The sequence below is a fragment of the Pituophis catenifer genome, unplaced genomic scaffold (genome assembly GCF_029215685.1).
Source record: "Pituophis catenifer annectens isolate HBS135680 unplaced genomic scaffold, rPitCat1.0.hap2 SCAF_10, whole genome shotgun sequence".
NCBI lineage: Eukaryota > Metazoa > Chordata > Lepidosauria > Squamata > Colubridae > Pituophis > Pituophis catenifer.
The window spans coordinates 15122993-15145366 of NW_027256890.1; the positions used below are offsets into that span (position 1 = coordinate 15122993).

The following is a 22374-nucleotide window of genomic DNA, read 5'->3' on the forward strand; positions in this document are numbered from 1 at the left end:
GAAAAAAAAAAACACCTCCAAACTTCCCAATTATACAAAGTTTTCTCTCACACACACACACAAATCCTTAACTCACAAACTATCACAGTAAGTCACGGTGGCTCAGTAGCTAAGACGCTGAGCTTGTCGATCGAAAGGTTGGCAGTTCAACGGTTCGAATCCCTAGTGCCGCGTAACGGGGGGAGCTCCCGTGACTTGTCCCAGCTTCTGCCAACCTAGCAGTTCGAAAGCACGTAAAAAAATGCAAGTAGAAAAATAGGGACCACCTTTGGTGGGAAGGGAACAGCGTTCCGTGCGCCTTTGGCGTTGAGTCATGCCGGCCACATGACCACGGAGACGTCTTCGGACAGCGCTGGCTCTTCGGCTTTGAAACGGAGATGAGCAGCGCCCCCTAGAGTCGGGAACGACCAGCACAGATGTGCGAGGGGAACCTTTACCTTTAACACAGTAAGCAGAAAGAGGATTCTGCCATGCACATCGTTTGAACTGGGGGGGGGGGCAGATGCGTGCATTTCTTTAATCACTTTTCTTCGAAGACCGTCAACATTTGCTCAGCAATTGCCCAGATGACTGGAAATGAAAGTATGAAAATTAAAATTATTTTTCCAGTTTACTTTTGTGGTGCTTCTCTTCCCGTAGGTGAACTTTTCGGGAAAGCGTGTCGAGGTGGGTTTTTTTTTTTGACTGCTGATTTTGAACCTTTGGGGTGGGAGGAAAGCAAAATATTTAGCACCGCTGTAGAGATTCGTTCCTAACCGGTTTCACTCAGGCAGAACTTCACATTTTGGCCGGATGGATTTTGATCTCGGGGTTGTTTTTTTTAACACCCACGCAGGCTTTGATTTTCTAATAGTGATAAATTTGAGGTTGGTTGACCTAAAAAAAGAGTAATAATAATAATAATACAAGCTCCAACATGTTTTAAAGGCTCTTGAAATGGTGGCTTGGAGTATATGTTAGACATAAGCAGTTTTTACAATGCTGCTGAGAAAAAAAAATGACTTACGACCGGTTCTCACACTTAGGACCATTGCAGCATCCCCATATAATCAAAATTCAGCTGCTTGGCAATCAACAGGTATTTAAAATGGCTGTACCATCCCGGGGTCACGTGATCTCTATTTGGGACCTTCCCAGCTGGCTTCTGACCAGCAACGTCAATGGGGAAAGCCAGATTCGCTTAAGGACCACATGATTCAGTTTACAGCTGCCGTGGTCCATTTTACCACCGTGGCAAAAGAGGTCAGAAAAAAAATCAGGCGTGAATCACTTAACCATCGCTTTGCTTAGCCATGGAAATTCTAGTTCCCATTGTCGTAAGTGGACGACTGTCTGCACTCCTTTATGGCCATAATCAATCCAGAGACCTTGGGTTCAATTAGCCCAGAATCTCCGCTTGGTCTCCTATCCATCCCTCCATTTCAGCTGCTAAACTGCCCCGCCTACGGGAAAAAATAACCAAGGAAAAGGCCCAAAGACAGCCAGGATAATATATTCCAAGGAATGGCATCCATCAGAGAGAGAGTCCTTTCCGTTAAAAAGCAACTTTGACCGGAGAAAATGTCTGCAGGATTAAAATCATCCCCGTTCTTTCTGGGGCTGAAAAGTGAATATTTCGGCGTTTTGTAATATCAGAACAGCTTCTTCGATGACTCCGTCTGGATCCGCCAGTTCAACCTGGAAAGAAAAAGGAAAAAAAAAAAAAAAGAAGCATTTACTTGATCCACTCAAAGGACCAGTTTCTGCTGTCAAAGCTATTATATTTATTTTTTTTGTTTTTTTAAAAAATTTGATTCGTTTGCAACCCGGATTCATTGAACAACTGTCTTACTACATTTTATAACTCACTTAACAAACGTGGCAGGAAAAAGCCGTACACTGTAAACTTTGAACAGTCGCTAAACGATGCTTGTAAGTCAATGGCTGCCTGTATATAAACAGGGAGCGAACTCCACTCCCTGCTAGCACTGATGATGTTGCCTAATTGGGTAATGAAACGTCTACAAGAAATCCACCAAGCTCAGAGAGCACCAAGGATCCCACAATCCTCCTCCTCTCTAGCACTGATGATGTTCCCTAGTTGGGTCATGAAACTAAGGTCTTTATGAACTAATTTATCGGCAAGGATTTATTAGCTGAGCTCTAAGCATGGCCGGCTGGGGAAATCTGGGAGTTGAAGTCCACCCATCTTAAAGCGGCCAAGGTTGAGGAAGATTGTTTTAACCTTAAGGCCAAAACTCCTAGGAAGAAGCAACTCGGGAAACTGAGTTCACACGGACTGTGATTTACCTTGGGGATGGGATATATAGTGGGCATCGGAGCTTCGTCCCGGCCAAAATCAATCATGGTGCCACACTTCGGTATGTCTGCCACCCAGTAACCTTCGTAGAGCTGGCCGGTATCTAGGTAGATAAACTTTCCCGGGCCGTGCTTCTTTCCGTCTTTCCATGAACCTTCGTAGCGGTTTTCATTTTCTGCGACGGGGAGAGAGAGAGAGGGAGCCGTGTTTTCATTTGAAAAAGGAGAAAGAAAAAAACAGTTGATTTTCGTGGTTGTCCCCCCCCCCAAAAAAATCCCTTTTTTTAATTTAGGTTGTGGACCGAGCCGAGAAACGCCAGAAAGTATCGCTCGGATGCCCCAAACTTAGTACTGAAGGCAAAGTAGCCTTGGTTGAGACTCCCCCATTTTTAAAATGTAGAATAAGTTTAACTCTCATCATTATTGCGGCTCACTGCACAGTCAGCCAGATGTTCAGGGTGGATTTCGCATTTTTTATCTACTTTTCAAGTCCTTCCCAAGGCAGATAGGCCGGTGTGGATGTTCAGTAGTGTTCAGTGTTCGCGGGATTTAAGCTGGTCCGAGTCAAGCTGCCTTTTGCAATTGACCGATGGTGAACTTGTCAATGCCGAATTTTTAAAAAAAATAATAATCTGTTCCCTTTCCTCTTTCGTGCAGAGGTTCTTATCATCCTGAGTTGTTTAACTCAGGATGAGTTCACATCCTGAGAGGTAAAGTTGTTTAAGAACCCAAAACACGATGCTAAAGAGGGTTTATGAGAACGGTAGATTAATCCGCTGCCCTGGGAGGGAAATAAAACAGATTTGCCCAGATTTGGGTCCAGGAGAATGTTTTTATAGTGAGAAAATCAGATCGCAGGGCAGCCTGGGGTGCTGCCTCTCCCATTCTCCGGCCTTTCTGTCACAGTGAAGTAAGTCAAATCTGCATTAATGGCCAGTGTCAGGTTGCGAGCATGTAGCCAGGATGGTCTTTGACAACACTTTCATCGTAATCCCAAACAGGAGGCTTGCCAACTCCGTGACTCCTACCGCTAGCAGCCGGGAGGACATTGGCAACTGCCAAGGCCGATAAAATTAAACCCCGGCGAGCTAATTTTAGCCTAAGGAAAAATCCAGCGGAGGCGATAAGAGACGCTCCATTTCTGAATGCCTTTGCAAAAAACCTTGAAAAAGGTTGAAAATCTTTAGCGAAGGGAGACGGGGGGGGCCCTCCCGTCCGGAATTTTATAAAACCTGGCAAAGGGATTCTTCTTTTAGAAATTAAACTCTGGCTTCCATCGAGGTGCCAAGAGCTGAGAAGCCAATGGGGTGAACCCCATTTCCCCCCCCCCATAATATACCCCCTCCCTGAACCCCAATGAAGCTCCAGATACTGCTATCCCCATTATGAAAATATAAAACGATATTTTAAAACCGAGGCTTCGGATTTCTCCTCGTTCCAAAACAGCAATATGTCCTGTCCTTCTGGCCATCTCTTTATCTTCCCCACAACCCCGTGAAGTACAGGCGGTCCTCGACTTACGACAGCCCATTTAGGGACCGTTCAACGTTGCAACGGTACTGAAAATGGGTTTTTAATTAATCATATTTCTATGATTAATTCTTACGACCAGTTTTCACACTTAATGTCCTTTCTGGCATCTCCCCCCACGCCCCCACGGTCAGGTGATCACAATTCAGCTGCTCGGCAAACTGTTTCATGCTTACGACCGTCGCTGCGCAGTCTCTTTATCTGACAATTCCTTTGGTGGCCTCTCTTCTTTTGCTCCCAAAGTCTTTCTCACATCCTATTTAAAATCAGGCCATCAACGCAGCCAAGTTGGACACTTACTACAGCGGAACATCCCTTGACCGCCAGGCTGGTCTTCGTACCACTGGCCTTCGTAGATGGCCCCGTCTTTGTAGTACATCCGCCCCCAGCCGTGTCGCTTCCCCCAGGCCCATTCGCCCTCGTAATACTCTCCCTCGGAGTAGAACTTGACTCCGTAGCCCTGGAAGGGTGAAAGAATTCAGATGAGAGGAATGGCTGACTCTTTTTGGGTGTGGAATGACACGGGAGGGGATCAATCGTGATTAAATCCGATTCGGAAAGGACCAAGTCTCTACCAGTTCCTCAGTTCTTTAATGCTCTTAATGCTCCATGCAAAATATTTATGATCTCGGGGTGTCCAATCTTGCAACTTTTAAGACTTGTGGATTTCAACTCCCAGAATTCCCCAGTTAGCCTAACTGGGGAATTCTGGGAGTTGAAGTCCACAAGTCTTAAAAGTTGCCAAGATTAGACATCCTGCTTTAGAGGCAGCCACGCTAACTAGGGAATTCTGGGAGTTGAAGTCCAGACTTTCTACTTAGAAGCAGCCCTTCTAGAGTTTGCTTCACGCGTCATACCATAGTTTATTTAAACCATGATTTGTCGGTCTTGCAAGTGAGGAACGGCGTTCCTAGTTTATCTTCTTTTTTTGTGGGGAACAGCTCACTTTGGAGATATTTGGGAATGGCCATCCAAAGAAGACAGAAATAAACCAGGCTAGAACATCAAACAAACCACCTATAAAATCCCATTTTATAAATAACAAACCATGGTTTCCTCCACATAGTTACTCTAAAATGTCTGTGGCTGTCCAGTGAAATAATTCCACTCTCCCGTCACACTCCACACACACACAGACACCCTCAAAGCGAAACCCTGGCCCAATTAAAAAGCAAATAAACTCACCCACATTTTGTCATTTTTCCACCAGCCGGAATATACTTTCTTATAATCTTTTGTCACGGGGTCTGGAATACTGTAAGTCCCGAAGCCGTCCCGTTTTCCGAATTTCCAGTCTCCGCTGTAGATCGCTCCGGATTTTTTCCATATTTGTGTTCCTTTGCCTGCCATGTTTCATAAGGCGAAAAAACTGAGCTAGTTAACAAAATTGTAGGTGAGATGTGGTGGACGGCAGCCGGACGTCCAATCGGTGCAGCTGCGCTTTTCCCCTTTCCCTTTTTACCGTGTTTGACATTGTCCAGCCATTCCCCGATGTAGCGGTCTCCGTTGACAGCATAAACCGTGTGCCTCAACCCGCACTTCTGCGCCTTCCGATCCCATTCGTGCCAAAGGGGGTCAACTCTTCGAGGGTATTTGACGAAGGGCATCTCGTCTGGAGCCGAGAAAGGAGGAGAAAGAGAGAGAGAGAGAGACGGAGCCATCGCCTTGAGCCCGGAGGTGAAGGGCCCAGCCCTGAATTTATGCATTATTTATTTATTAAATTTATGTGCTGCCCACCTTACCGTTACAGCCACTCTGAAAAGCCTACAGCATAATAAAAAGGGAATACAAAAAGTAAAGGTGACGTTAAAAATAAAGCAAGAGGACAGGTAATGTGGGGCTGGCAATCCGATGGGAGGGCTCGGTGCCCCTAAATGGAGTCGAAATGGGAAAGGAGATTTAAGGAAAGGAAGGAAGGAAGGAAGGAAGGAAGGAAGGAAGGAAGGAAGGAAAAAAGAAGAAAAAGAAGGAAGGAAGGAAGAAAAGAAAAAGAAGGAAGCAAGGAAGGAAGGAAAAAGAAAGAAAAAAGGAAGGAAAGAAAGAAAGAAAAAGAAGGAAGGAAGGAGAAAAAGAAAGGGAAGGAAGGAAAGAAAGAAAAAGGAAAGGAAAAAAAAGAAAAGAAAAGGTTATTGCAGCCTTAATGAGGAAAGAGGCACTGAAAGGCTTCTCATATGGAGCAGCTTATTCAGTAAAAGAGCTGGAAGGGACCTTGGAGGTCATCTAGTCCAACCCCTTGCTCACCCAGGAGACCTATACTAGAGATTCGAACCGCCGAACTGCCGTCCTTTCTGATCGACAAGCTAAGCGTCTTAGCTACTGAGCCACCCTAGCCAGGTATTCCACGGTTCTCCAATCAGAGGGGAACAAGATTGCTTCTGAACATGTGCAGAGTTCTCTTCAATTACCCACAGGCAGCCAACCACGCCCCCTGTGGGAAAGGGTGTCCCGTATAACCACATAGCCACGGGCCCCTGGTGGCCTTTGGCCAGCATAATTTCCGATGAAGTTTGAATGATGTCACCTGCCCTGATTCACTCGTGCTCTAAGCTCTCGGCTCTTCCGCCATGGGGGCTGAGATGAGCCCCCCCTTTGGCTGGATGGGCACCGCGCCCTCATCACCCTTGGTTCATAAACCGCCATGCCCAGGTAGGGGCCAACCCACCGAGTCCAACCTCGTCAAGCCCACCTCTCCATCACTTTGGCACCATCCGTGACTCCGGTTGGAGAAGGACTCGGCATCTCAGCCCCACCCCAAACTGAGTTACCTGTCCAGGCTCGTGTTGCTGTTCTTGACACCTGGGAGCGGAGGTGATGCCGAGGGGATGTTCCTTCTGCTTCTCCTCCCTTGTCCCCACCGTCCCCGAAGCAGCCCTGCTGGTGTGGCCCTTCCGTGGAGCAGGGCTGAGGGATCCTGGCCAGGCCCCTGAGGTCATCACGACATCAAGAGGCTGCCCTTATGATGAGGCACGGATCTCCCAGGAGATCTCCGGCCAGCCCTGCCCGCATCTTCCAGTTCCAGCACACCTGGATGGATGCTGCTGATGCAGGGAGGGAGGCCAGCCAGCCAGACCCCCTCAGCCCATCCTTCATCCCCCTTCCATGGCTTTCTTCCAGACTCTCGAATGGCTCTTCAGAACCTCAGGAACCACCACTCCGAGCTACTTCTTCTCTATTGATGTGGTGCCCTAGATCAGGGGTCTCCAACCTTGGCGACTTTTAAGCCTGGAGGACTTCAATTCCCAGAATTCCCCAGCCAGGAAATTCTGGGAGGTCAGGTCTACATGGCTACAGAATTCTGGGAGTTGAAGTCCACATGGCTACAGAATTCTGGGAGTTGAAGTCCGCATGGCTAGGGGATTCTGGGAATTGAAATCCACATAGCTACAGAATTCTGGGAGTTGAAGTCCAGATGGTTGGAGAATTCTGGGAGTTGAAGTCCTCATGGCTACAGAATTCTGGGAGTTGAAGTCTACATAGTTAGGGAATTCTGGGAGTTGAAGTCTACATAGTTAGGGAATTCTGGGAGTTGAAGTCTACATAGTTAGGGAATTCTGGGAGTTGAAGTCCACATGGCTGAGGAAATTTTGGAAATGAAGTCCATACATTTTAAAGTGGCCATGGTTGAAAAACTCTGCTCTGGAATCTTGCAGGCGAGAGCAGATAACCTGGTTCAGCCTTTAAAAAAATTACCCCTAATCATATCATAGAGAACTGGGAGAGCCAAAAACCAGAAGAGATTTGGCACCCTTCTTCAGAATAACAAAAGGCCTTAAAAAGGCATAAAATGAACCTTTTTCTGGTCTCCAAAAGCTGCGACCAAACTCTTTCTTACGCGTATAACAATCCTGGAAGCAAAATTGCAGGCATCTTCTCTAGACTTAAGACTTAGAATAACTTAATTGTCACTTTGAAATGTACACTAATCGGCATACATCAAAATGAAATTTTGCTGCATGCAGCTCTCAAAGGGTCTCCACCAGGGGTGAAATCCAGCAGGTTCTGACAGGTTCTGGAGAACCGGTAGCGGAAATTTTGAGCAGTTTGGAGAACCGGCAAATGCCACCTCTGGCTGAGGAGGGAATGGAGATTTTGCAGTATCCTTCCCCTGGAGTGGGGTGGGAATGGGGATTTTGCAGTATCCTTCCCCTGGAGTGGGGAGGGAATGGGGATTTTGCAGTATCCTTCCCCTGCCACGCCCCCCCCAAGCCACACCACGCCCACAGAACCGGTAGTAAAAAAAAAATTGGATTTCACCACTGGTCTCTACCTCTAATATACACTACATAAACAGGACAAAACAAATAAATGAACACAAAATTAAAAACTCTATTCCCTTCTTTCATAGGACTTTTTTTTTTTAATTTGATTTATATGCCGCCCTTCTCCGGAGACTCAGGGCGGCTTACAATGTGCTCAGCAATAGCCTTCATCCTTTTGTATATTTATACAAAGTCAGCTTATTGCCCCCACAAACTGGGTCCTCAATTTACCTACCTTAGAAAGGATGGAAGGCTGAGTCAACCTTAAGCCTGGTGAGATTCGAACCTGCAGTAATTGCAGGCATCTGGTCTTAATAACCAGCTTAATAACAGGGTGCCTCAGACCACTGTACTACCAAGGCTCTTGCCATCTCTCTTGCCATGTCCTTTCCATTAGAAATCCACGGGAGGAAACGACTTACAAGCCCCTGGGAACTTTTACGGACAAAAGTTTCCAAGAGGAAAAGACGGCAAAGAAATAAAGATAAAAATAGAGGCCCACCTTGGATCTGCCATTGTAAGCTCAGGGGGCTCCAATCCGAGGCACTGAGGGGGTCTGTCCCGGTGGGACCGCAGGGCCCTGGTGCGGTCATCTATGCTCAGCCCAGACACCGAAGCTTCTGTGGCAAGAGAGAAGTGGCCATAGCAACACAGCAGAGCCACAAGGCAGCCCAATCCTGAAAGTTTCCTGCCCCCCAGAGGTCTTTCTGACGAAGGGCAGCTTCCCAAGGGCCACAGCGCAATGCAGACGGGGCTGCTGGTTGGCCCCGATCAGAGCTTCAACCTGGGCGATGGAGCTGCAAGCCAAAAGAGGGGAAATCTCCAAGCCAAGGAGTTCAAGGCACCTCTGCAGTTCAAGGCACCTTGCGTGCAACACTCACATCTGGTGGCTGCAAATAATTTCCTTTCTTTTCCTCTCCTCTCCTCCCTTCCCCTTTCCTTCTTTCCATTTCATTTCCCTTTCCTTTCTTCTTTCTTTTCCTTCTTTCCGTTTCCATTTCCTTTCCTCCCTCCCACTTTCCTTTCCTATCTTCCTGTCCGCTCCCTTCCTTTCCGATTCATTTTTCCTTTCTTTCTTCCTCTCCTCTTTTCTCCTTTCCTTCTTTCTAGTTAATTTTCCTTTCCTTTCCTTCCTTCTTTTTGTTTCATTTTTCCTTTCTTTCCTTTCCCTCCCCTCCCTTTCTTCCTCTCCTTTCCTCCCCTCTCCTTCTTTCCATTTCATTTCACTTCATTTTTCTTTCCTTTCCTTTCTTTTTTCTTTTCCTTTCTTTTCCTTCTTTCCATTTCCTTCCTGTTTCCTTTTCATTTCTCCCTCTTTCCTTTCCTTTCTTCCTGTCCCCTCTCCTCCTTTCCATTTCACTTTTCCTTTCTTTCCTCTCCTCTCCTTTCCTTCTTTCTGGTTCATTTTCCTTTCCTTTCCCTCCCTTCCCTTCCCTTCCTTCTTGTCCCTCTCCTCTACCCTCCCCTCCTCTTTTCTGCTTCACTTTTCTTTTCTTTTTCTTTCTTTCTTTCTTTCTTTCTTTCTTTCTTTCTTTCTTTCCTTCCTTCCTTCCTTCCTTCCTTCCTTCCTTTCCTCTCTTCTCCTTTCCTTCTTTCTGGTTCATTTTCCTTTCCTTTCCTTTCCCTCCCTTCCCTTCCCTTCCCTTCCCTTCCTTCTTGTCCCTCTCCTCTACCCTCCCCTCCTCTTTTCTGTTTCACTTTTCTTTTCTTTTCTTTTCCTTTCTTTCTTTCCTTCTTCTTTCTTTCTTTCTTTCTTTCTTTCTTTCTTTCTTTCTTTCTTTCTTTCTTTCTTTCTTTCTTTCTTTCCTTCCTTCCTTCCTTCCTTCCTTCCTTCCTTTCCTCTCTTCTCCTTTCCTTCTTTCTGGTTCATTTTCCTTTCCTTTCCTTTCCCTTCCCTTCCCTTCCCCGGCGAGCGAAGGGTTAAACCGGGGCGGGCGGGGCTCTTGGCCTCCTTGGGGGGCGCGGCCAAGGGCGGGGTCGGGGGAAAAAAAAAAAAAGAAAGATCTTGTCTGAGTTTCAGCCAATCGGAACCGAGAAGGCGGGGCGAGAGAGGCGGAGGAGACGCGCCTGCGCCGTCGGGCGCTCCCCTGGGAGAAGCAGCAGCAGCGGCAATGAATTAACCTTTGCGGTGCGGCGAGAGGGCGTGGCCGGGGGCGGGGCCTGCTCATTCATCGCGCTGCGGGCGGGGGGTCCTGTTGGGGGTCTCAGCCCCAAGCCATGCAGAACGCCCTGGACGCCTGGCAGGAGCTGCAGGACGACTTCCATCAGCTCCAGGTAAGGCTGGGATGGGTGGGGGGGGGATGGAGAGGGGTCCCTGCTTCTCCCCCCCCCCGGCTTCTCTTTGCAAGGGGCGCCCCCAGACCCTCGCTTGGGGAGGGGGCTCCCCCAACTCCACCCAACTTTCCCCTCCAGCAACCCAGCCCCGAGCCCTGCCCTGCGTCATTTTTGCCTGGCCTTGGAAAGCAGGGCAGGGCAGCCTTGGCAGAAAATCGGGTGGGTGGGTGTGGATGAGGGTTTTTGGTGCTCTCTCTCCTCCCCCGACCTCCCCCCCTCCCTCTACAATGAGGGGGCAGCCAGCCAGCCAGCTGCGGGACCCTTTGAATGCTGCAGAAGAGAAGAGCTGAAAAGGTTGAGATTTGCCCCCAATTCCTCTTGGTGGGGGTGGGGGGTGGGGGTGGGGAAACAGCTGGAGTTCAGCTGACTCCCACACCCATCATCCTCAGCCGGCAGATGAAGCCCAAGCCCCCTGCCTGGGTTGGAGTTCTGAGAGTGGGCTTTAAAGGAAGCTCAAAGCAATCGGTTGAGTTGCATATAACGGAGGGGGGGGGGGATATTATTTTTTTAGGGGGTCCTTGCAGAGATTTAGGGGAGGGGGAGGCAGGATTGCCCTACACACACACAGACAGACAGACAGACAGACAGACAGACAGAGGAGCTGGCTTGGAAGCGCTTCCCGGACTCAACCTTCTGTAGGCCCAGAAAGGGGGGGGGCTTGGGGTGCAGCTGCAGCCAGATGTGACCCGGTGGGAAGAGGGGAAAAAAGTGTTTTTTGGGGGGATGTTTTTTTGGCCTGGAAATGAAACAAATGGGAACAACCAGGTTTATTGCTGATTAACCCACTGCAAAAATATAGGAGGGAGCAGGAAGTGCCACTTAATGCCCACGAATGAAGGACGCACCTTGGCCAGGTCAGCTCGGGGAAGAGCTTGGGCGTTGCTGGAAGGCTGTTTTCTCCCAAAAAGCTGATTTAGAGTCCCAGAAACTTTCGTGGGTGGGTTTTGCTGGCTTACAGCTGCAGGTAGTCCTCGACTTAATGGCCACCGTGCAGCCCAAAATTTCCTGCTGTTAAGTGAGACATTTGAGACGTTAGCTTTGCCCCCATTTTACGATCTTTCTAGACACGGCGGTTAAGCGAACCGTTGCAGTTCGGTTAGTAACCGGGTTGTTAAGTGAATTTGGCTTCCCCACTGATTTTGCTTGTCGGAAGGGGATCACGTCACCCCCTCCCCTCTCCGGGACATTGCAACTGTCATAAGTACATGCCAGTTGCCAAGCCTCGGAATTTTGAATGCAGTGGTCATAAGTGTGAAAAATGGCCGTATAAGCCCTTTACTCGGTGACTTTGTAATTTTGTTACTTTGTCGTAAGTTGAGAACTGCCTGTATTTGTGGTGGGCAGCACGGGACTCTCTGCACTTGTTCTTTCTCCGTCCCTGGAGGAACTTTTTTTTTTTTAGAAATGATTAATCTTCAATCACCAGGGCATCCGTGCCAAGGTTGGGCTGCAGCCAAGCAGAGTTTCTGAGGTTCCTGGAATGGGTGGGTGGCTAAGAGTCCAATGGGTGAGCTTCTCCCCCTCCAAATTTCCAGAAACGTTCCCGGTTGCAGGAAAATCACAGGTCCATTTTTTTTGTACAAGATGCAAAATTTATTTATTTATTTATTTATTCATTTATTCATTTATTATTTAAATTTGTATACCGCCCTTCTCCCGAAGGACTCAGGGCGGTGAACAGCCAAAATTTAAAACACATACAGTATAAAAATTAAAAAGAATTAAAACAAAATTAATTTCTTGACGATGGCATCCTTAACTGGGGCCGGTTGCAGCTGGTGGCAACCTTGTTTGCTTCCTTCCTTGCAGCTGAATCCGTAATCATCGTCAGCCCCAAAAGAAGCCACAGATCTGACGGGATCCGGAACTGTCCCTGCACCTGGGGATCCATCCGAATCCGGCCATTGGAGCTTCTGCCTGAAGTCCTGGTTAGGGGTGGACTTTAGAGCATAGCAGGGTGTCCCTGGGCCGCTCATCCTTAAAGAATTTCCCACAATGCCCTAGAACTGGCTGAGGAACTCTGGGAGTTGAAGTCCACAAGTCTTAAAGTTGCCAAGGTTGGAGACCCCTGCCCTAGAACTCCACAACTTCCAAGGTTGGAGACCCCTACCCTAGAGACCCCTGCTTTCTGAGAGTTGAAGTCCACAAGTCTTAAAAGTAGCCAAGGTTGGAGACCCCTGCCCTACAACTCCTGCCCTAGAGATCCCTGCCCTATGGGAGTTGAAATCCACAAGTCTTAAAGTTGCCAAGGTTGGAGACCCCTGCCCTAGAACTCCAACGTTGGAGACCCCTGCCCTAGAGACCCCTGCCCTGTGGGAGTTGAAGTCCACAAATCTTAAAGTTGCCAAGGTTGGAGACCCCTGCCCTATAACACTTGATAAGGCCTTTGAAATTTGAAAGGATGTTGGTGGTTGGCAGCTGGCATTTGCAGCTCCCCTTCTGCTTGCCCTGTCACCGGGTTCCACCGGATACTTGTCCTTCACAAAGTGACCTCTTTAGGGGGGAAAAAATTCCTGGTTGCCCGGCAGCCGAGTCCCTTCTCTGATTGACAAAAGCGCCTGTCACAACTCTCTTTTAAAAAAAAAAAAGACATTCTTGTTTAAAGGACAGGGGGATAGATTTGAAAAATCTATTCTGGGGGATCTGGTTTGAATCGAGAGATTCTCTAGGCAGGGAATCCTTGACTTTGTGGCCGTAGTTCGCACCACCATTTCTGTTAGGAGGGAAAGTAAGGGAGTTTTTGGCCCGATTTTACAACTCTCTTGCTGCAGATTTTAAGCCGGCCGCTGCAGTTGTTAAGTGAAACACTGGTTGTTGAGCGAATCCCGCTTCTCCTATTTGCTTGCCAGGTGTGGGAAGGTCAGAAACGGTGATCCCATTTGTGGTGCTGGGGTTTGTTAATGCTTCTCAGCCGCTTTGGGGAAAGATTACTGGTGATTTTATATTCAAAGGTGGGAAGTAATTATTGGAAATGGGTCCTTTTTTCCCCCATTGCCTTTTTCTCTGAATCTGTTTTTAAGACCTCTTGTTCTTTTGACTGGATCCTGTTTTGTGACGGGCGAGGCTGCTCCAGACGTGGGGTAAACTTTTAATAAATTTAGGAAATTGTGATGGATGATCTTCCCATGCAACCAGTCCTGACGTTGTTCCTTTTAGTTTAGTTTAGTTTACTTTATTGTCATTGCACACGGCACAACGAAATTAAATGCCGTCTTTAGTGTACATGATAACTAAAAATAAAAAAAAACCAAACATAAGTCCTTTACATTCTATATAATTGAAATTGAAAACCCGATATTGCACTATACCGTAGAATTCAATATGGTTACGGCCCTGGGATAGAAGCTGTTTTTCAGCGTATTTGTCCTTGTTTTTAATTATCCTGTACCGTCTGCCAGATGGTAATAGTTCAAAAAAAAAAAAAAAGGGTGAGATCCAGGATGAGATGGATCTTTAAGAATGTTTTGAACTTTCTTAAGGCAGCGGGAGCTATAAAAGCTCTTCCAAGGAGGGGAGAGGGTAACCCGTGATCCTCTGGGCAATGACGTTGACCCTCTGGAGCACTGTCCTATCTGCCACGGTGCTATTGGCAAACCATACACAGGTGCAGTAAATTAAAATACTCTCTACGATGCAGCAGTTAGAAGTATGAAGGTTATTGCTTAATGCATTGTAAGCCGCCCTGAGTCTCCGGAGAAGGGCAGCATATAAATCAAACTAATAAATAAATAATAAATAAATAAAAGGTCACCAGCAGTTTTTCATTCAGTTGTTGTTTCCTAGAAGTCTCAGGTAATATAATCTCTGCTGGGCCCTTTTAACAAGTCCTGCAATGTGAGCGCCCAAGGGTCAGCTCCTCTTTTAATGACAACACCCAGAAACATAAAACTGGCCATTTGCTCCACTCGGTCTCCATTGATAAGCAAGGGCTGGATGTCTGATCTATTCCTTCTATAGTCCCCTATAAGCTCCTTGCTCTCTCTTTTTCAAGCTAACGTGGAATTGGCACCAACCGAACTCGCCGAAATCTAAATAAGCAAATGTTATATTGGCGGGCCTCTCATTTTAAAACGATTTCTTCTTGCTGCTCTGAAATGTTTTAATAGGAAACCCACAAAACTTACAAACAGAAATTGGAGGAACTCACAAGCTTGCAGGCGGCTTGCAGCAGCTCCATAAAGAAGCAAAAAGAGAGGCTGAAGGAGTTGCAGAATCACTTTAAAAGGTAACAAAGGCTTCTCCCGTTCCTAATACAGGTAGTCCTCGACTTGCAACGGTTTCGTTTAGTGACCACTCGAAGTTACAAAAAAAGTGACTTGTGGCCGTTGCGGCATCCTCGTGGTCGCGTGATCGAAATTCAGCAACTGACTCGTATTTATGACAGTTGCACTGTTTGACAAGCCAAATCAATAGGGAAGCCGGATTCACGTAACAACTGGGTTACCCACTTAACAGCCGCAGTGATCCACTTAACAACACTGGCAAGAAAAAGTCATAAAAAAGGGGCACGGCTCACCGAACAACCCCCCGTGCTTAGCAGTGCAAATCTTGGGCTCAATTGTGTCAAGGACTACCTGTCAGAGTGAATCCATGTTTACTGTTTTCCGCTGCTGTGATTGGCTGCCAGGCTCTTATTTTTTACACACACCTGCTTGTGTTCCCACCTCCTAACATCCAGATGCGACAGCCAAGACAGCTCAGAAAGGAAGCTCATCCTGCAGATCAACAACCAGATCCGCGATCGCCAGAATGTTTTCTTCGACATGGAGGCCTATTTGCCGAAGAGGAACAGGTAGGCGTGGTGCCTCCGAGCCCATCAGGAGCTGCACGCAGGGAGATTACGCAGAGGGGTGTTATTTACAAAAGAAACGGGTGTTTTTCGAACCCTCCCGTGGGACCTGGAGTCCTTTTAGCGGAAAGCAAAACCTGCCGTCAGGGGAGCTGAAAGCAACATGCCGCAGAGGCTTTCCAGAATCACCTTCAGCTCCATCTCTAAATCCAGAGTTGGCATAACTGGAGAGCCTTGGTGGCGCAGCAGACTAAAGTGCTGTTAAATAGCACCAGCTGCCTGCAATTACTGCAAGTTCAAATCTCACCAGGCTCAAGGTTGACTCAGCCTTCCATCCTTCCGAGGTAGGGAAAATGAGGACCCGGATTGTGGGGGCAATAAGCTGACTTTGTGTAAAAAAGAACACCGCTTGGGGGGGCGGCCAAAAGCCCTACTAAGCAGGTATATACAAAAAGTATGAAGGCTATTGCTTAACGCATTGTAAGCCGCCCTGAGTCTCCGGAGAAGGGCAGCATATAAATCGAACCAATAAATAAATAAACCGAAGATATTTGGCAGTGGAAGGGTATTGGCAGGGTTCAAAGAGCTTCTGGGCAGTGGCTGCTCAGAAGCTCATGTCCACCTTCACTTGAAGCAATCCTAGCTGAGGATGGGCCCTGTACAGATCTTCCCAGGTCATCCGTGGAGGGCAGGAGGCCCTCAACAAGCCAAGCCACAGAGGCGCTAAGAGGGAGAGTTGACGGGCCTACTCATAGAAGAATTTCTGCACCATTTGGCCACCCCTAGCCAAAGTTTTGTTGAGTTCCCATCTTGCTCCCTAATGGGGGCTTTTGAGATTGGAGTGTCTCTTTCTTCTGCTGTTTATTAAAACAGCAATTATTTTTAATTTCTGTTTATTAGTTAAGTTTCAGCTACCCAATTCCATCCAGAGTCATGGATTTGAAGTGGGCGGCCCTGTAAACTTAGTTTTAAAAAAATGAATTTAAAAAATGCTTCTTTATTGGGTGGATCAAAGGGCGTTATGAATATCGCCCAGATGTGTTGGGACTATAATTCCCACCGACGTTGACTTGCAATGCAGCTACTTCTCGACTTAATGACCATAATTAAGCCCAAAATTAGGATTGTAATTCGTGCCGATCGTTAAGCAGGTCTCACAGGACCATGACTCATTTTTTTTTGACCTTTCTGCTGCAGTTATGCCACAGTCGTTAAGCAAACACAGTTGTTGTTAAACGAGTCTTGTCTCCCCCAATGGATAATTTTTGTGAGAAATGTCAACTGATGCCTGATGTTTTCTATTGATGTGATTCTAATTTTTTTCCCCCTTTCAGTCTGTACTTAAATCTGGTGTTGGGGAACGTTAATGTCACTCTCCTAAGCGACCAGGCCAAGTAAGTGAATTCTCTGCTATTTTAGATTATTTCTATATAGAGGAGTGGGAAATGGAGAAGACGGGAGGGCTTGCAAGCAAAGAACCTGGTTCCACTGGATAACAGACTACGGTGACCAGTTTCCCCAGCCAGAATGAGCTAGGATGATGGGTACGGTGGATTGATATCTGTTGAGATCTGCGGCGGCTCCCTCGGTGGCTCAGTGGCTAAGACACTGAGCTTGTCGATCAGAAAGGTCGGCGGTTCGAATCCCTAGTATAGGTTTCCTGTGTGAGTAGGGGGGTTGGACTAGATGACCTCCAAGGTCCCTTCCACCTCTGTTACTGTTACTTCGAGAAGGCTGGTTCACTAAGAGCTTCTTTCTGAAACTCTTGAATTGGTTACATCCTGTCTGTCCAAATGGGCTGCACCGGCTTATAGGTATCAATCCTGGATTGTGTAAACCAGGAATCGTGGTCTGTCAGAACAAGGTTGCAGTCCGCGCTGGACAAGGAATGGAGGAGGTGGCAAGGACAAGGCCCAGAATGCCAACTCTGGCTTTGCAAACGGCATGTCTCTCTTCAAACCTCTTTCGTCCTAGGTTTGCCTACAAAGACGAGTACGAAAAATTCAAACTCTATTTAACCATCATCCTGTTGCTTGGAGCAGTTGCTTGTCGGTTTGTTCTCCATTATCGGTAAGTTGACAAGCTCGGCAAACGGTTGTCCTTGTTCAGGTTTTAAATTGCAGCCATGGATTTTGAACCTGTACAGTATCTGCACAGTATCTGCAGTTTTCTTTTTTTAAAAAAAAAATTACGTACCTACGTTTACATGTATAAATATTATCCTGGGTATTCTGGTTTTTGGAGGGTGGGAAATAATCCTTGATTTTTTCCGCAGGGTCACTGATGAAGTGTTCAACTTCCTCTTGGTTTGGTATTACTGCACGCTGACGATAAGAGAAAGCATCCTCATCAGCAATGGATCAAGGTACTAGTCCTCAAGATGGTGGGGTAATTTTGAGATCCACCCATCTTGCAGTTGCCAGGGTTGAAATCTACTGCTCTGTACTGCGCTATAAAGCATAGGTAAAGGTAAAGGTTCCCCTCGCACATATGTGCTAGTCGTTCCCGACTCTAGGGGGCGGTGCTCATCTCCGTTTCAAAGCCGAAGAGCCAGCGCTGTCCGTAGACGTCTCCGTGGTCATGTGGCCAGCATGACTCAACGCCAAAGGCGCATGGAACGCTGTTCCCTTCCCACCAAAGGTGGTCCCTATTTTTCTACTTGCGTTTTTTACCTGCTTTCGAACTGCTAGGTTGGCAGAAGCTGGGACAAGTCACGGGAGCTCACCCCGTTACGCGGCGCTAGGGATTCAAACCGCTGGACTGCCGACCTTTCGATCGAAAAGCTCAGCGTCTTAGCCACTGAGCCACCACGTCCATAAAACATAACATGGCTTAAAAATGTGTCTTTTTTTTTTATTCCAGGATTAAAGGCTGGTGGGTGTCTCATCATTACATTTCTACGTTCTTATCTGGCGTGATGCTAACGTGGTAAGCAGTTTCCCCTCCTATTTTTAATCCTTCGAACGACAGACCAGCCTTAGAGATTCTTGGATCATCAAAAAGAGAATTGAGTCCGTTGAATTATTTTAACAGTTATTCCAGTTTTTTATGTTCTCTTGGTTTTGGCTGAATATCATAATCTCTTCTATCTGGGTTGGTTCAGTTTTGGTTTTTTTCCCCTTTTCTTTCCTGTTTCCACAGGCCAGAGGGTGTCATGTACCAAATGTTCCGGAACCAGTTTTTATCTTTCTCCATTTTTCAGAGTAAGTAAATATACGTAGCGGATCTGGAATTTTGAGAGCAGCCAAGTCTGTGCGGCATACGGTAGCAAAATCAAGGTCAGAAATTTTGATCACATGACTGCGAGGAATGCCGCAGTGGTCATTTGTGCGAGGACCGATCTTTAGTCACTTTTTTCAGCGCTGTGATAACTTGAAATGCTCGTAAGTCAAGGACTATCTGTAGGCCCAGGTGAAAATCACGGAAGGTTAATAAATTACAGGCTCAATTCCCTTTTTTTTTTTTTTTTTTTAAATTGAAGCCTATTTCCTTTTTTTTTTCTTCTTCTTTCCTTTCCAGGCTGTGTCCAGTTCCTTCAATATTATTACCAAAGTGGCTGCCTTTATCGACTTCGTGCCCTGGGGAAAAAAAACCACTTGGATCTCACAGTGGGTAAGCATCATGCCCATATTAGGCACTCCCGATTTGTTTGGGAGTTTTACTTTTCCAATATTTGGATCAGAGCTCTCATCAATCCGTGGAAAATACCTAGAAATAGGTATTTTCAATCACGCGGCTTCACGAGTGATCCCAGCTGTTGTTTCTGTCTTGGTAGCAACTTAATATTGGGGAGCTGGGTCCCCAAACACGGCAAACCCTCTGAAGTGAACTGAAAAGATTCCTTTATTAGGAGCCCCGGCAGCCCCGGCAAAAAGTTTCTCTCTCACCGCAGGCTGACAAGTCAGTCTGACAGGGAGATGAATAGATGTCTGCCACATCTATTCATCTTCAACCGCTGCCTTTTAGCCCCAGAGCTAGGGTGGGGCTTTGCTAGCAGCGGTGGCTTTTCCGTCCCAAGGATCAGCCCATAGATTTCCACTGCTCTCCTCTCCTCTGCCTTCTGTGCATCCACGCATCAGGCACTGGACCCAGCTGTTCCTCCTCTTCCTCATCAGCCACCTCCAGACCTGGGGGCTGTTGACTCTCCATCTGAGGGCTGACGGACAGCCCAGGCTCCTCCTCTGTCTCTCTCTCTCTCTGACAGCTCCATTCGCTCTTCCCCCTCGGAGCTCTGATGCTGACCCTGACTCCCACCCCTCCTCTGAGTCGGCTGCTGGAGGGGCCGGCGGCCGACAACAGAAGGTTTCAAGAGAGACATTAGGAACCCAAATCTCCCACCAATAATCTGTTTCCATCGGTTTTAAAATAAATTCTTTTTTTCTGTTTGTTTGCTCTTTAGCGGATGGCATCTCTCGTGTCCATTAGAAACTCTTTCCCTCGTAATAAAATCGGATAAAAAATGCTCTGTGGGCTGTTTAATTTGACTGCGATTGTTTTGATCTTTTGATAGAGGGGTTTCAGTCCTGGATGTGGCGAGGACTGACGTTTCTCCTCCCTTTTCTGTTCTTTGGACAGGTAAGTTGGATACCACGTTCTTTGCAGATATATTTGTTAGATATACAGGCAGTCCTGGACTTAATGGCTACAATTGTCAATAATTATCTTGTGATAAATACGGTTCGTAAAGCTCTTCTCGGTTTCTCTTGCTTCCAGTCATGCTTCAGATCTCTGAGTAGAACCCTGTTACTAAATCTTCCTCTCCCCCCCCCCCCCTCCTTCCCTCTGCTTAAGTTTTGGCAGCTCTACAATGCGATCAACCTTTTTGAACTGTCCAGGCACGAGCAATGTAAAGAATGGCAAGTAAGTGTTTTTTGGGTTCAAAATAATTTTTTACTCTAGCGGAGAAAGGGTTACGTGGGCCGGTTGAGAAACCTAGAAACGGAACACAAAGAGTTGAGAGGAATGTGGTTTGATATTTGTGAAGATCTGGAGTTGTCAACAGCTGACAATGAAGTTTTCTGAACGTTCGGGGATAATTTTTTCATCCCAACCGAAGTCGGAGATCTGGTCAACTTGAATATTACGCTGCTCTTCCCTTCTTGTGCAACATTTTTGAGCAGTATGACTGAGCCAACGGCCGAACCCTATGCACTTAGGGGCAATCGGTAGTTCTATTTAAGCAGCTCAGTTGCTTCTCAAGATGAGTAATAGCCGGGAAGGGTGCTTTCCTTATTCAATTAATCCCCCATAATCAGAAATCGCTGCACGGAGAACAAAGAGAAATCTTCTTTGATCCACCATAAATGAGCAATGGCCAGCTCCTGTTAGTTATTAGTTATACACCATCCCTTAAAATGCTTTCTTAATCTGATGCCTTCATATTTCTTCCTAGGAGTTAGGATTCTTGATTCTGACACATTAAGAGGACAACTTAACCGGTGGGCCAACGTTGCTCCTCATACTTTTCCAGCATGATGTTTTCCCCCATTAATTGTCACGTCTAACCTCCAAAGTGGGTATCTCTCTATGTGGGTGCATGATTTCTCTTGTCTTCCTCCCTGTCTTCTCCAGGTTTCGGTCCTGGGTCTGACATTTCTCATCCTCTTCCTCGGAAACTTCCTGACCACCCTGAAAGTGGTCCATACAAAATTGCAGAAGAACAAAACCAAGAAGTTGTGAAAGAGGACGACTGAACTGGCGGGCAGGACCAGTCGACGTGGGATGGAGTCCTGGTTCGTGGTGAACCTTCTCTGCGTTTGTTCCAGCTAGTTCTCCAGCTTCCTGACCGCTAAGCGAAGCCCTGGAGGAAATTCCACTCAACGTCCTGTTGCGTCCTCCAGAACTGACTGATTAGTCAATGCTGCTGTCTTCCTACCAATGAATGACCTGTTTATATATTTATACTGAATGCAAGATCCCAAATTTGGGGGAGCCATAATGTTGGCCCTCTCTGTGAGGGACATGGATGGGAGTCTTTTTTTTTTTTTTTTTTAAGGCGATAGAATTATTCTGGAATAAAGTGAGCTTTAATTGTGCTCCTGTTTGACGTGCCGGGGTTGGGGAAATCTTTCTGCCTCTTAATGCCCTCCAATCCAGAGAGTTTCTTAGAAGTTTGCAGAGTTGCAATTGCTTGAATAGGTGCCCCACATCTCTCTCTTTGCCGTCACTTGGGGGGGCAAAATTATGTGAATGTTGGCTTCGGATGCTCAAGGCTATTTTTATGATATAGACGGGAGTCTCCATTTTTCCTTTTAGCCTTTATTTCAGCCAAATTCTTCAGCAAGGATGGGAGATGAGAAATTACAAAATCATCTTGCAGCTCGGGAGGGAAATCACAATTTGTTCCTGGCTTTGTTGACCCAAAGATTGCAATGATGATTTCCCTATTCTTCCCTTGAAATTTCTTAGCGCTTCAAGGGGCAGGAAATGGCAAAGAAAGAACAGCTCCAGAGGGGTTCCCCCCCCCTCCCTGCGATTCTGTAACATAAGCTGTAGGATGTGTTTATTGTGAGGCCTTTTCAGGATTAGTTGTGATGAATTTTTGGAGAATGTGGATCACTGAGTATTCCTAGTCTTCCTGCCCACAGAGGCTAAATTCTCTGCTGAAGAGAGCCCTGGAAATGACAGGTCCAAGCTGGAATCCAAGGCAAAACTCTTCTCTGCTTTGATGCATGCTATGTGCACCCAGGTAAATTCTGCTGATTAAAAACTGAGTTATTTGGTGTATGATATCAACTGATTTTTCCCCTGGGTAAATCAACTGATCCGATAACCTTAGATTTAAAAATTATAACCCATTAACAGTCGGGTCCTCTTATTTATAATCAGTATGGTAGCTTAATGAAACATCCACTCCCTTCTCCATTAGTACAAATATTTATCCTTTTGGTGAAGGTTTTGATTTTTCTATTAAAATTAAAAAAAAATATTTTAAAGTACAGTTCAGAGCAATACAAAGACAGAAACATGGAGAATTGGCATAAAGAATCTAACTGTCAACTAGAAATAGTTTAAAGGCACAGCACCAGCTATAAAGGCATATTTCGAGGTAGCTATTCCTTATGAAATAGTAAATAAATCTATATAGGCACAAAAAGCAGGGAAAATTGTGAGTCATTTCTGGTTGAATCTCCCAATTGAATTGGGGTTTACTATACTTAACTA

At 46.5% G+C, this 22374-nt stretch overlaps 2 protein-coding genes across 2 annotated transcripts; one reads left to right on the forward strand and one right to left on the reverse strand.

Moving 5' to 3' along the window:
* Nucleotides 1–1487: 1487 nt before the first annotated feature.
* On the reverse strand, nucleotides 1488–8680 carry MORN3 (MORN repeat containing 3). Its single transcript, XM_070950337.1, has 6 exons — nucleotides 8590–8680; nucleotides 5291–5440; nucleotides 5014–5171; nucleotides 4129–4288; nucleotides 2290–2474; nucleotides 1488–1677 (listed from the first exon to the last, which is right to left on the reverse strand). Exons 1-6 carry the CDS (start codon nucleotides 8678–8680, stop codon nucleotides 1579–1581), a joined length of 843 nt encoding a protein of 280 aa, XP_070806438.1. The 3' UTR covers nucleotides 1488–1578.
* Nucleotides 8681–10280: 1600 nt separating this feature from the next.
* TMEM120B (transmembrane protein 120B) lies at nucleotides 10281–21245 on the forward strand. Its single transcript, XM_070950336.1, has 12 exons — nucleotides 10281–10361; nucleotides 14528–14646; nucleotides 15100–15213; nucleotides 16545–16604; nucleotides 17185–17280; nucleotides 17486–17575; nucleotides 18073–18138; nucleotides 18352–18413; nucleotides 18730–18822; nucleotides 19721–19785; nucleotides 20002–20070; nucleotides 20782–21245. Exons 1-12 carry the CDS (start codon nucleotides 10305–10307, stop codon nucleotides 20887–20889), a joined length of 999 nt encoding a protein of 332 aa, XP_070806437.1. The 5' UTR covers nucleotides 10281–10304; the 3' UTR covers nucleotides 20890–21245.
* Nucleotides 21246–22374: the final 1129 nt, after the last annotated feature.